This window comes from Arachis hypogaea, chromosome 9 (genome assembly GCF_003086295.3).
Source record: "Arachis hypogaea cultivar Tifrunner chromosome 9, arahy.Tifrunner.gnm2.J5K5, whole genome shotgun sequence".
NCBI lineage: Eukaryota > Viridiplantae > Streptophyta > Magnoliopsida > Fabales > Fabaceae > Arachis > Arachis hypogaea.
In genome coordinates this window covers 95214587-95229733 of record NC_092044.1, presented here as the reverse complement: position 1 = coordinate 95229733, position 15147 = coordinate 95214587, and the positions used below count along the sequence as shown (strand labels likewise).

Genomic DNA, 15147 nt, shown 5'->3' with positions numbered 1-15147 from the left:
CAAGTTGGGATTCTCGTGTAAACGAGCAGGGTGCTTGTGCACGCGAGCATGGATTTTCGTAGGCCCACGCGCAGGCGTGGCCCATGCGTACATGTGGCCCCTGTTTCAGCAAAACTGGATTTTTTGTTTTTAAGCCTAATTTCAAACTTCTAAACCTCTATTTTTATTCTTTTAGCCCTAAATCATAGTAGTAACTCTAGTAATAAAATGGAGTTAGGAAATGGAGGTAGCTTGGGGGTGAAGTAAGGTTGGAAATTGATGAATTATCTATGGAAATGTAAATACTTGGAGTGCATATGGTGTTATGACTTTAATGAAAATGATCATGCAATGAGTACAAGTATTATGAATGCTTTTGGCTTATGCACTCAATTATCTGAGATACGAGTTTTCCTGGGTAAAGTACCGTGGCTTGCCACCACGTGTTCCAGGTTGAGATTCGATATTCTAATTGAGTTTAATTTATTTATATTGGGGTCATTTAAAATTTGAAGTGGAGACATATTATATATAACTATATTTTTTTTAAAAAAAATTAAAACACTGTGGGGGCAAGTGCCCCCTCTTCTTTGCTAGTGGGTCCGTCCCTGGAACCAAATACACTAAAAAATACGTTGTTAGACCTAGATCTTGGACATGGGAGCATTTTAAAAAAGATAAAAGTGGTCCCAAACCTAAGACTATATGTAAGTGGTGTGGAGTATCTTATGCGGCTGATTTCCATAAAAATGGTACCAACAATTTTAAAAGTCACTTGTTGAGTCAGTATAAAAATATTTCAAAAAATTCACTTGATCCCATACAAAAAAACACTTGTTATTCTGCTAATTAAAAAAGAAGAAAATGATGAGTTGAGTAATTGTTTGACCGTTGTATCATTTATTTTGCTTTATGTAGGAAAGCCTTTGCTAGAATGATAATCGTAGATAAGTTGACTTATAAATTTGTCGAAGGAGAGGAGTTTCGTTATTTCATGAGTGTTTTGTAGCCAAAATAAGCTTCCTCAAGATAATATATTACAGATAGCTTCTACTAAAATAATGAATCAATGCTTATAGTACAATTGATATTAAATATTTGGCCCGTGTTTTGCCAATTTTTCAATCTCTTGTAATTGATTCATTAAAATACATAGAATGGTGAAATCACGGAGGATTTAAATGCCAGTTAATCTCCAATTGAGAGCAGTCAAGTGAGCCTTTCACTCTATTCAAAGTTGCTTGCTTGTGTTGCAGCAATGGACATGAGGGATCTTCAATCTGTTTAGAACTGCTGCCACCTTCACTTTTGCAAGGAGATTTTTTTGATAAATCTTTTCATTTGATTCAAAGGAACAAGCTACAATGATGAAGGAACATAGTACAAAATACATTAACTATAAAGTTTTAAGAACTAGAATAACCGTTTTAATAAAATAATTTTTTAACTGTCCAAAATAGGTTCAAAAATATAGAAATGATATTTTGAAAATAAAAAGGTGAAATTTGAATTTAATGAATTTTTCTGAGTGAAAAAAATGTATTTTTTATGAAAAATTTTTGTAAAAATGTGTACTGGCGCTTAAGCCGGCAATATTGGCTCTAGTCTAGCCGGTACCGCGTATTGAGAAAATAAGATTTTAAAAATTGAATTTATTATTTTGAAAGGACAAAAATAATTTAGAATCGAAAACCGAACGTTAATCTTAAAGGTTTTGGCCCAAAGTTGACCAAACGGACCTAAAACGTTACTGGGTTGGACCAGACTTGGACCGAAACCCAACATATATATTCATATTTAAGTGGCCAACCTTGCCACTTTTAGCACAAACAAGAGAGGGGAGGTGCTAAGTTGAGAGAAGAAAGAAAGAAGAGAGTTTCACTATTCATCTCCTCCTTTTTTTTGCCATATCTTGAGCTACGGAGCTTCGATTGATGAGCCATTTACGGCCATGCAAAGCTCTCGCTAAGCTTGTCATTTCTAAATAAGGTTTGTAGGTAGAAACTCAAAACTCACACTCCAGTTTTCTACCCTAATATTTTTGCATTTTTGAGTTTTGTTTTTTAGTAGACTTTTGTGTTTTGGTTGTTTATGGGTGATCTAGCATTGGAATATTGTTAGTTTTTGCTCCTAATCTCGTTGGATAAGGTAAGTCTCTTCAATCTCTTGTGGTTTGATGTTTTGGGTTAGCCCTAATGATGTTTTATATATTATATGATGTTAGATTGAGATTTGGTGTTTGTTGGAGTGAGCTTGATGGTTTTGGAGATTTGAGATTGAGCTTGGTGTTTTGAGTTACGTGGGTATCAACTAAGGTATGATTTCGATTTTCTTTATGTAATATGTAATGTTTCTGGACACTTAGGCTAGTGGACTCTAAGATAGGATTGAATGATGTTGGTGCATAATTAATTGTGTGTAAATTTATGCTTGATGATGAAGAAGATGATATGGAGTGTCGAAATATGTGATATGTGAAGTATGATGATAATATGATGAGTATTGGTGTTGTTTATTATTATGATGATTGATGAAGGATATTGATGAGTTATGATGTTGTTGTTGGTGAATGGCGTTAATTATTGAGATTAAGATTGAATAATGATAATTATGAGGATTTATGGTGAGATATGATAAATGATGTTTATCATGATTAAAATTGTGCAAATTGTTGATAATTAAGATCTTGAGTTGGAAATTGTTGTTTTTATTGAATTATGGTGGAAAGTGGTGCGCGAAATTGAACTCCGCGAACTTCGTACAGATAGACCGACAAGTGCACCGGGTCGTCCAAGTAATACCTTAGGTGAGTGAGGATCGAATCCCACGGAGATTGTCGGATTGAGCAAGCAATGGCTACCCTATGAATCTTTGTCAGGTGATTAGAGAAGATGGTTGTTTGTTTGAAAGCATAAACAAAATAGTAAAGAACGAAATACCAGATTGATATGAAAAAAATGATAATGATTTAGTTAAGGCTTTGGAGATACATATTCTTTTCAGATTAACTTTTCTCACTGTCTACTTCAATAACGAATGATTCATTCAATGGCAGCCGTAAATGAATAACTCATGTCCTCTCATCAAGTTAATCTCTTCTAACCACAACAGTCTACCATATCCAAGCAACTCATGTCCTCTCATCAAGTTGAGTCATGGTTTCTCACTGTAGCCAAAGATGAAGCTCTAAGCAATCCACTCCCCTTCACGATCCTACTCAAAACGCAACAGACAAGGTTAAATCTTCCGAATAAAAAAGTGCTGCTTCTCTGACTCTAGCCTTACCGCCACAGAGACCTCAGTAACCCACGGTCAACGGGATTTCATGTCACGTATCCAAAGTTGCGCAGGCATGCTCTTGGAATCTACAATGCATTTCTAGCTTTAGTTCAATGCTATCCGGGTAAGAACTTGCACAGAACCCATGTAGAACAAGGATGAATGTCACGGTTTATCCCCAATTCATTGAGATTGAAGAATGAGAATGCATAAGAGAATAGAATCAGACATATTGAAATAGAAACAGTAATATTATTAATCTATGAGATTCGGCAGAGCTCCTAACCCTAACTTAGGAGGTTTAGTTGCTCATGCTTTACAGAAGTAATAGAAGTAATGTGTCTATGCTTATCCCCCCTGGGAGGCATAGTCCTCAGGAAGAAGGAAGTCTCCTTATTTATAATAAAAACTCTAGACCTAAAAGATGTTACTCATAATTAAAAATTACAAAAAATGTGATAAACTAAGCTAAAGGGTGCGAAAATCCACTTCCAAACCCACTTGGTGAGTGTTTGGGCTAAGCTTGGGGTGAATTCACGTCCTAGTGCTCCTCTTGGGGCGTTGGACACCGAGTTTGATCCCTTTTGGGCGTCCAAACACCAAGCTTGCTTCCTTTGGGGAGTTGAAAGCCAGAAAGGGGTTGTTTTGGGCGTTTAACGCCCGTTTTGAACCTTCATTTCTAAAGACAAGTATAGACTATTATATATTGCTGGAAAGCCCCGAAAGTTAGCTTTCCAACGCCATTGAGAGCGTGTAATTAGACCTCTATAGCTTCAGAAATGCTTGTTTGAATTCACGGAAGTCAGGAGTTGACAGCATCTACAGTCCTTTCTTTGCCTCTGAATTAGACTTTTCCAAAACTTGCTAGATTCATCAAAAAATCACCTAAAATTATAGAAAAATCACAAAGACTCAAAGTAGCATCCAAAAGGTGATTTTTTCACTAAAACATAATAAAACGTAACAAAACATACTAAAAATACTGAGAAAATAGTGCCAAAAAGTGTATAAAATATCCGCTCGTCAGAAAGATTGAGTGAAATAGAGGTAGAGTTTATTGAAGTGCAATAGAATGGTAAAATGTAGTGTGTGGTAGTGGTTTGTGCTGAATTGAGTAGGTTTTGTTTTGGTTTGGTTTTGAAAGTTTTGGAAAACTAGAGAATTGTCACTTTTGGTAAAAACCTATTTTTGGTAAATTTTGATGGATCATAACTTGATCCTCAGTTTTCGAAATTAATTGGATTTTGTTTTAAATTAAAGATGGTTTTAAGAGCTTTAAAATGATGTCAAGTTTGAGAAAAATGGAGTTTTGTAGAGGAGTTATGAGCATCTAAAGTTTGATATAAAAATCTGATTTTTGCAGCTTTAACATTTTTCTAAGTCTGCTAAGGCTTGCGTACGCGACACTGTGCACGGACGCGAGTATTGGTCACTGCCAAGTGCTCTTGCGTACGTGGGCGCTAGCTTGCGTATGCGAGTATGTGTTTTCAAGGTTTGCGTACGCGAATTTTTAACACGAGATGCGAGCATTCCATTTGAGTTAGAACACTCGCGTACGCAAGCAGGGTGTCGCGTACGCGACCACCCATTTTCATACCCCTACATACGCGGACAGAGGGCTTGCGTACGCGAGACTCCTATTTTGCTAAAAATATGTTTTTCCTTCACTTTTAAGGGTTCTCTAACTTTCTAAAATTCTTTAACTTCTCATTAAGGCTTGTGGCTAGTAATTAGGCCTTAAGACTAGTATAGATGTGTTTATGATTTGAGATTGGTGGATTTATATACGGGTTATAAACGACGGTGACTTAGGCTTGTATGTCAGTTGGGTGGATTTGTCTTGTGAACTAATGGGGAACCGGGTTGATGATGAACTTGAGATATTGATGATGGACAATGAGATTGGAACTTGAAATGAATGATTATGGTTAATGGAATGAGTATAAACAGAAGTGTGCTATGAGCAGCGGCCTCTGAGATGGATTATGTGATTGTGACATGCATTGTTATCCGTCGTGGCGACTGTGACAGGCTCCCACCTACGTTCGGATGTGAGGGATGTGGCAGTCTCCCGCTCACATGACATGCATTGTTTTGGTAAGTCGCTATGCGCCTCAAGCAAGGACTGTGGCAGTCTCCCGCTTGTCAAGGTAGTGGTGCCGGCGTAGGGTCCGAGGCAGTCTCCTGCCTTTGTTGAGATGTAAGGATTGAGGCGATCTCCCGCTCACATAATCTTTCTGCTGCAAGAGTGAACTTGGGCACCATAACGCGAAAGAGTGTGTCGAACACTATATCCACAGGTCAATAGTGTGCAGGGCACTATCTCCCTGACGTGGCAAATTCTCTGCTGTAAGAGTGTGCAGGGCACTATATCCCTAGCGTGACAGAAAGGCGACATCCCCGAACATGTGTCGGGTTGGCATTTTGAACCGACAAGTGATATCACGATCCAAATAGGATAGACATTCATTATATACATCTTTTACACGCTTGTTTGCTTTGATTACTTGAGTTATGCCTGTTTGAATAATATGTCTAAATGCTAGTTGATTTACCTGTTATACATGAATACTATTTGTGCTTTACTTGTTTGCATTAAATGTGTTTTACTGGCATTGAGGAGGATTGGAAGGTGAAGGCGATGGAAACGCAGCAGAGGTTAGGTTGGCGAAGGTTGTGGGATCATCGATTCTCTAAAACCAAATTTCATTATGATACTAAACTTACCATCTTCCACCACAACATTGCCTTGACCTTTCATATGCAAACTACTATTAGTCAGTCAATGCTAAATAAAGAACTGGTAATGACAACATTAATGAATAAACATAACATACCCATATTTGTATACTCAGAAAATTTCGAAGCATGCATGACTGCAAGATCTAGAACTCACATAAATGACGAAACACCAAAGGGATGTTGGTTGACAACTGCATCTGCTTCATTTTGCACTGTCGAATTGTCTACCTAGTCTCCATCATTGTTTTCATCATTAACTTCATAGTTGGCTTTGAATTCTTTTTCACTGTCATTGTTATTTTCTTCCCAAGCTATGTCTCTGATTTCATCCATATTCAACTCCTTGCCAACCGTGACGAGCCCCATATGTTGTTCAAACTCAAAGTACAACTCTATCATCGGCACGTGAAATCGAGTTTGTTGATAAATATAGAACATCTGTTGTATACATGCGTCATCAGTAATGGGCATTATTTAAAGCTGTATTAGCTCACCAAATACTTGTACATGATTCTTGTATAAAATGTTGCCCACCCTCTTTAAAATGTGACTTTCTATGTTCTCCCAAAGACCATTTTGTAACTTTACAAACTCATGGTGCACGAAATAGCAAGAAAACAGACATTCACATACAAAAGTCACTCGTTCGTGTGCATTTAGTATGATCTCACCATTATAATGCACTCACAAATTTACAATACCTTCCATATAGCCTCTACCTCATCTCACCCAATTTTTTTGACACTACTAATTATCATAAAAAAAAAATCACAAATATAAAAAAGATGAATGACAATGGTATTTATAGGCAAGACTCTCGAATTAAAATATTTTAATTATGCAAAATGTGACCTACTATTTATAATTTAAAAAAAGCAACAAAGCACAACATGCATTTTGCAGGTTTTAAAATTAAAAATTCAAAACGCAACCTAAATTTTGTAGTATTCTAAATGAAAAAAATGAGTAAAACGCAACCTGCGTTTTGCAATATTTAAATTTTTTTTTAAAAGAAAGGAAATCAAATCGCAATCTGCATTTTGTACTGAGATTATATCAGTGTAAATACTTTATCCACCTTCATTTCATTGTGTAACACTAATTTTCTTTCTATATCCAAAAAAGTCAGCCAAACAATGTGTTACATATTTTAACGAATTTTCTATTTTAACAGGACTTGATTGAAACTTAATTATAAGTTAAGTTGTTTTTGGAGCATTTCTGATTCTTAATATGCACAATTTTCCAGAAATAAGGAGGAAAAAGTTATGCACAATTTAAATTTTAAAGTGATTGACTGCAAAATATGTTACAAAAATATGGTGTTCTATTTTCTCAAGGTTTTCTCTATTTTATGAATGGATTCCCTCAAGTGTTTTTGATCACTTGACCTTGAAGGTGCCAAAACAATGTCTTTCCAAACAGAACCAGGTTTCATTATAGGGCTGGGATCCTTGTAAAGTTCATAGATGGAATCGGCTTCAGCATTCAAACTTGCTATCTTTTTCAAGCATTTGATATCTTCAGGATCCACCAGTAGATTGTTATCACCGTCCTTCCACCCTATGAGCTGTAAACATATATAGTATCATTTTACAACAAAGTCAGACTAATTTCCATCGTAAAATATTGTAAAACAAATCGTTGAGCAATACTCCGAATTAACTGATAAAGAATTATGCAACAAATTTTAATTATCAAATCAATTCTTAAATTTTTATTTTCTATGTGGAGAACATGATTTAAAAAATTTAAAATTTTTAAAAACTTTTATATGATTATTAAATAATAATAGAGAATTAGAGAATTTTTTTTAGAAAAGATAATTTTTTTGTGCCCTTTAAAAAATAATTTAACAGAATATAATGTGATTGGTTTTTCTAATAATATAAAAGATTAAAAATAATTTAATAATTAAAAATTTTTAAAACCTTTTAAATGTGCAACTAATTTTTTTTAGAATTCACGGGGATATTTCTCATAGATCGCTTCATCAAAAGAATAAAAAGCACGTTTTTTTCAATTTTTTTTTTTATTTTTACCTTTGGTGGACCACCAATGGAATTTGTGCAATATAGCCTAGCATTATCCACAAGGTTGCAATATCTTGGAAATGCATTAGCGAATCTTTTGTGAGACTTCAATTGTGAATTTACCCTTACAGCCCTGCCTGACATGATAGCTCTCCTGTCAAATTCAAATTCAGCAATAAGAAAAAAGTGTTAGAACTACTATATATGCTATAATCACATTATATTAACTACCCAAGTAATACTAATTATAATCACAAGAAATATATAATATTAATTAATCATATTAGGTGTATACTAAAATCAGTTATTAATATAAAATATACGATAAAAATAAATTAAATATCACAATACAAATATATTAATAGCCAATTTTAATAACTAATTTTAACATAAAAATAACATTTTTGAATATTAATATACGTACCTAATGCCTCTAACAACAGCAAGATAGCCATCACAAACTACACCAACTAACTCAATTCTGTAAGGCTTTTGATTGCGGCGAGATTTTCCGTTACAATTTTCCTCCGCTTCATCATTTTCTTCTGTCTCATTCACTTCCTCCCAGTAGTTTTCAGTTATGGTTCCATCTTCTTCTGAAACTTTATAGCCAACCCCCATTCGGTACCTGCATTTGTGAACATTTCTTGCCATGGAAATAGTTTGCTCCACAAAAGGCTCCCATGATAAGGTTCCATCCATGATCACATCTCTCCCTTCATTTAGAGCTGTCACCAGTAGAGATGATGCTGCATCAGTTGATGATTGGTGCACCTGTTTCAGATTTTCAGAATTCAATGTTTTCATTACTTAAAAGCTACTTTAGAATGGTATAACATGCATGACTAATAATCTTATAGAAATTTTATCAAAGATACAAAAGGACAAAATAATCTTTTAAAATTTGAAAATAGTAAACTATATTTTTTTTACTATAAAAAATTTTGAGTACTGATATCATAATTTTAAAATATATAAACTAATTCAATATATACATATTAAATATTAAATTAATTTAACAAAATTATCAAAACGAATAGTTTGTTGGGTAGTTTTGTCAAACATTTAGATACTATTGTATATTAATTCAATCTTTTACGAGTATTAAATTAATTTACATATTTTATAATTAAAAAAATTTCACAAATTTCTCATAGTAAAATATAGTATTTTACTCATTTAAAAGTGATAAATTTAATCTACGTTATTCAATAAAACTAAAACAAAATATATTATTCTTAAATATGTGTATATATTTTGTACAGAAAGAATAATTTGTCATTTACTCTTATCATAACTTGAATTTACAACTTTATTTATTTTCAATTTCTATATAAATATAATATCCTTTAGAAGATTGTGTTTAGGATGAATGATAATACCAATTCAGCAGTCATGAGCATGTCATCATGGTGACCTCTTGAGTTAAGGGCTCTATAAATGACATCATTCTCCTTGAAAGCATCTGCCTCAACAAGTACTGCATTTGAAGCTGCTCCAGACCAAAATGATCTGTCAATTTCATTTCATACATGTTAGATCCAAACTATAAGAATATGAAATTTGAGGAGTTAAGTCTCATTTTCGTCTTTAAGATTGGCGAATTACACTAATTTCATTTCTCACTTTTCAATTGCCATAATTTAGTTCTTTAGGTTAAAAAAAATCATCAATATAATCTCTGTATATTTTTTGTCGTCAGAACTCAACCTTGTTAGTGGTGTAGTTCAAGTCTTATCATGCTAGACATATTAAAACGATGTGGTTACATTTTGGCGCTAAAAAATGCACTAAATGACATCGTTCGAAGGTTTGAACAATAGTAAAACGTTATACCCCTTATTTTTAATATTGTTCAAGCTCTAAAATGACATCATTTAGTGTTCTTTTAGCGTCAAAATGTGTACAACATTGTTTTAATATGTTCAACATAGTAATACTTGAGCTATCTCACTAATGACGTTGATGAGAGACTATATTGATACACTTTTTTTCAATTTGGAGAACCAAATTGTAGCAATTGAGAAGTTAAGACCAAATTAATGTAATTCGCCAATGTCAAGGACCAAAATGAGACTTAACTAAAGACTTGATTAAAAAAATTGTGATGATGAATTACTCTTTAAGAATGTCCTTAAGAACGGTGCTCTTGCCAGCACCCATGCCACCACCCATGAGAAGCAGAACAGGGCTCCTCTCACTATGGGCAATGGGGACCATCACTTCCGTACAATGCGATGAGTCACCTTTTATTGCTTTGATCTCTTCCACCAATGTGTTGAAAACTCTTGCTACCTTCAAATTCTTCGTTATTCTCTCAAATCTTTGATTCCTGTATGTATTTTCTCTTTAATCATCAATATTCCAATTTCAACATTGTAACGTTTATTATATAACAAAATATAACTCAAATTTTAATCATTTTCTTCTTTTTTCATTTCTGTGAATTTATAAAATGATTTACCTTGTAGCTGCCAATAGAATGTTCCTCAGCTTTGTTTTCTGCCCGGAATCAATACTTAGTACCTATGATTAAGACACAAAAAAAAAAAAAAAAATTAGAAAGAGAGAAGAGAGAGAAGGCTTTCTTGTAACTTGATACCCCTAAACAGAAAAAGTATAAAAAATTCTTATTTTTTTAAAGATTTAAATTTTAAAATTTACATTTAGAATTTAAAATAAATAAAACAATTTTAAAAAATTAATTAATATTAACTTGAAAAAATTAATTCTGACATTACTCCACTAAACATACTTATTAAGTTATTATTAGGATTTAAATAAATTATCATATGGAACTTGACTTAGATATGATATATTTGTGCACTGCTACTTACCACTAAACCAACCATGGTGGCTGTTGTTTAGTGGCTCTAATCTCCTAGACCACTAATAATTGTTTACAAAATTCATCAAACTAATAACCATTCAATTCGTTAATATTAAAATTAACATTTTCATTCTAATAATAACCACTCATTTAATGCATGAAGTTATATTTTTTTAAACATTAAACGTTCTGGAGTCAACAAATGCCGCATCAGCAGAGCGATATTGACGCTGATAAATAATTTTCAACATCCATCTTAGGGGTGACATGAATTTATATGTGAACAATAATTTTGATTATATTATGTCGGATTATTAGCCTTGTCATTGGTTTAAATAACAACAGCTATATATGACAAAAACCTTTCATTGAATAAGGAAGAATTGGACCCCGCTTACATGCTGTAATTATTTTTCTATATCACTCTATTTCTTTACCATTTCATAGCGAGTAAAATCTAACGATATATAACAAAGGTAAATAAAATAAGAAAAGACTCTTGTACTTAATTATTTATTTAATTAATATTAGAAAAATCAATTTTTTTCAACTAATTTTTTTTACCTTAAATTTTCCTAACTTAAAAATTAAAATCATAAATTCTTAGCCTTAAACTCTCAATCTTAAAAAAATATTTAAAATTAAAAAAAAACCTTGCTAATGTTAAGTAATGTTGGCTAATATATACATAGAGAGAATAAATCCGAATTCGCTATTATTTCAACCTATCATCAATTCTCTCTCAAGAAAATATAATCAAGTATGTTAGATACATGATTCCCATTCTTGATCAACTCATTATTTTGGCGGTTAGTCATACCATCCACACATTTCGAATTTAAACAATAAATTTTTCTTGTATGTACACTATTTGTATAAAATATTAAAATATAATATGTGGTCCTTATTAAATTTGGTGAACTATCTAGATGAGTTAGCATAATATTTTAATTTAAAAAAGATACATCTAAATTCTAATGCAAGTATAGCACTCTATTATTCTCACACGTTTGAGTTCTCCTTTTTTAATTATAAAAGATGAACAACTGTCTTCAATTCACTGAGATTGAAGATATAAAAAGTTCGTATAACTAACAATAAGAATATTATCCACTCATTCAAAGATAATATCTAGGCATGAAAAGAAGTTAGGCATAGCAACAAAGAAAAAGAGAGATAAAAAGTGATTAATTACCTGGCTAATGAGAGAAGAAGCATGGTTCCAGTGAAATGCAAAGTAAGTGAGGATGCATCTATCAAACTCATCTATCAATTTTAAGTATAAAGCATCAGGGTCCCTTTCATTGGCCAAATATTCGTAGATATTTTCTTCACATCCTTTGGCCTTTCTTAAATACTCATGGGCCAATCTACAAAGCTCTGGCACCTCATTCACATCTTCGAATCCCATTTGCCTCGCTATACAAAATACAGTTTTGATTAGAACAAAATTATTAATTGTCAACGTCAAATAATGTTTTGACCAAATATTTAGCTGGACCTAATCAATCTTCATTTTGTTTATTTGGTAAGTACGTTTTTTAGATATATGATTATTTATTAGTTTCAAATTTTGAACAAATCATTTTATAATATAATATTAAAACTTATTTTAAAAAAATAAATAAAAGACAAATTTATGCATAATCACGCTTCAACCTCACGAGATACACCAACTTAGTGTTCCCATAAACAAGAAAGGGCCCCTCGCTAATAGAAAAATAAATAAATAACTTTTAGCGCTATTTTAGCAACAATAAAAAAATCGTTAATATATTTATCGATAATTAGACTTTCGTTGATTTAAACTTTATTATTAAAAAATTTTAATAATAATTATATAATTATCGATAAAAAATTTTTTAATAACCATACAAATATATAATTTCTATTTTAATATATAACAATAATAATAAATATATAATTGCTATAAAAACATAAATTAAAAGTTATTTTTTTCACGACTAAAAGTTATTTTTGTTTTATTGCTTTAGCTTGTCTATTAATTTAATTTTAATATTATTTTTATTATTATTTAAATAAAAATTCTTACTTAAAATTGAGTGGTTATAAAAGTGCTATAGACAATTTTCGCTGTACCGAAAAAATGTTAACATTTTTTAAGAAATTACAAAAATAATATTGAAATTTAAAATTACAATAACAGAAAAAGTACTATAGTTACCAAAATCACTACTATGAACAATTTATATTTTATAATATTCCATTGACAAAATGTTTTCAAATACCATAAATTAATAAAACACACATCTCTACTCTACCCAAAAGTTAAAGACCCAGAATGTATACGAGTCATTGTTACTATGTTTCTGTCTTTGCCACTACTCATCAATAGTGGACCGAGAAAGTATTTATGTTTCAGTCATAATAGTACTACGTTTAAGAGTTTGAAAATGTTGCCCAACAAAATAAATGTTTGAGAATAAATAAATTGAGACATTTAAATAAAAGAAAAAGATATATAATACCGGGTAGGTTAAATGTCATATCATCTAAGAAAAAGACATACAGTATTCATGGAATGTTTGACAGAGAATAAGAGATTCATTTTGGCACTTTGTATTTTTAATATGAAGGTAGGAAGTGGTGTTTTTAAATAAGGTGGAAATTTTGTGTGTTTTGGATTTATATGGATATCACAAATTTGAGGGTCAGATTTGTGGTGTTTTAATTTTTTTTTTGTTGATAATTACAAATCTGAACCCTTAGATTTGTGGTTTTAATTTTTTTTAAAAAAATATAAATCTGAGGGTCAGATTTAAATTTTTTTATTTTAATTTTTTTTAATATACAAATATGATCTTTAGATTTGTAACCCTATAAAATCTGACTCTCAAATTTTTTTATTCTCTAAATCTGAGAATCCGACTTGTTACTCAAAATTTAAAAAATAAAAATTAATTCATATTCAAAAAAAACACACCAATAATTTATAATGATGAATTACACATAATTTTTTTTTAATTAGCCTCATTTTAGCCCAGTATTTCGAGAGAAAAATAATGTGGTCGATCCGATGGCAAAGTTTAGAATTTGAAGTCAAATATATTGAGTGGTTTGATTTTCTTAGTAACATTGCTATAAATATTGCTTGAGTTAGAGATTTCCTATCTGTCTTTTCTTTACTTTTTTAGTTTCTTTAATTTTTGTTCAGACACCAAAAAATTTAAGAATATAAGAGCCCATATATTCAACGGCTCTAAACTTTCTTTTTTTTTTCTTTTTTTTTTTTCTGTATACTGAGACGAAAAGAAAACCCCTAGATATGTGCGATATGCCGTTACTGTGAACCGACTTAGAAGAAACGGAAAAGGAAACTATCAAAACTAAAGAAAGTAATAAACAAACTATCATGTATATAAGAAAAGTGTAATCTTTTGAGTGAATATGAATTTCCAGCTAAAGAACACAACTTAAATTTTTATGTTAATGTACATTATTTCATCCTTGAATTCTCTGATTGTGTTTCTTTTGTGTGTGGTACTACTTTATTTATCTATTAGTGAGTATTTCACAGATGATTTAGCAAGTGATAATAATTAAGGCCTTCAAATTAAAACTTACCAACATAGTGAGAGAACTTTTCAAGCTTTCCAACACGCCCAGATTCTGTTCTATCTAGATTGGGGATAATCTTCTTATCCTTATTAGAATTCTGCCGCCGGAATCGTGAGGCGGCCGCCGCGGCAATCAATCCGGCAAACGACGCAACCAGAACATGTGTGAGGTTGATTGCTTTTCCACCAGAACCACCTGAAAGACACAGGTCATAGAAATCAATCTTCATGATGTGGTCTTCTTTTTTCAACACATGTATTTAACTTTATTTGTTGCTAAGAGTAGTAACTATGATCTAAGATTTTGGTGAATTAATTACCTTGCAGCTGCATCTCTAGCTGGAGTTGAGGAGTATAGAATATGGATAGAGAAATATGGGCGGAGAAGCTAACAAGTGAAGATTATTATTATATCGGTGCTGGGTGGCCTTCAATTATTTTGGCGTTATTATTGTGTCTCTCGAAAGGGAGTGGTTGGCACTTATTTTATATATATATATATATATATATATATATATATATATATATATATATATATATATATATATATATTTCAAGATCAACTTGATATTGGGTCTCCAAACGTGTTTCTTATTGTCAAATTTTTAAAATTAATGTATATGCAAATACAAAAGTGATGTTTATTATGAATTATTATTATAAAGTTATAACTATATGTGATTTAGTATTAGTGTGGCAATTGTTT

General features: G+C 31.7%; 1 protein-coding gene across 1 annotated transcript; it reads right to left on the bottom strand.

Annotated features, from left to right (window-relative positions):
• Positions 1-7276: 7276 nt before the first annotated feature.
• On the bottom strand, positions 7277-14926 carry LOC112711261 (calmodulin calcium-dependent NAD kinase). The gene is made up of 9 exons (XM_025763864.2): positions 14762-14926; positions 14449-14637; positions 12059-12282; positions 10498-10559; positions 10153-10365; positions 9416-9545; positions 8458-8807; positions 8043-8187; positions 7277-7570 (listed from the first exon to the last, which is right to left on the bottom strand). The coding sequence occupies exons 1-9, from the start codon at positions 14772-14774 to the stop codon at positions 7328-7330; spliced, it is 1569 nt and encodes a 522-aa protein (XP_025619649.1). The 5' UTR covers positions 14775-14926; the 3' UTR covers positions 7277-7327.
• Positions 14927-15147: the final 221 nt, after the last annotated feature.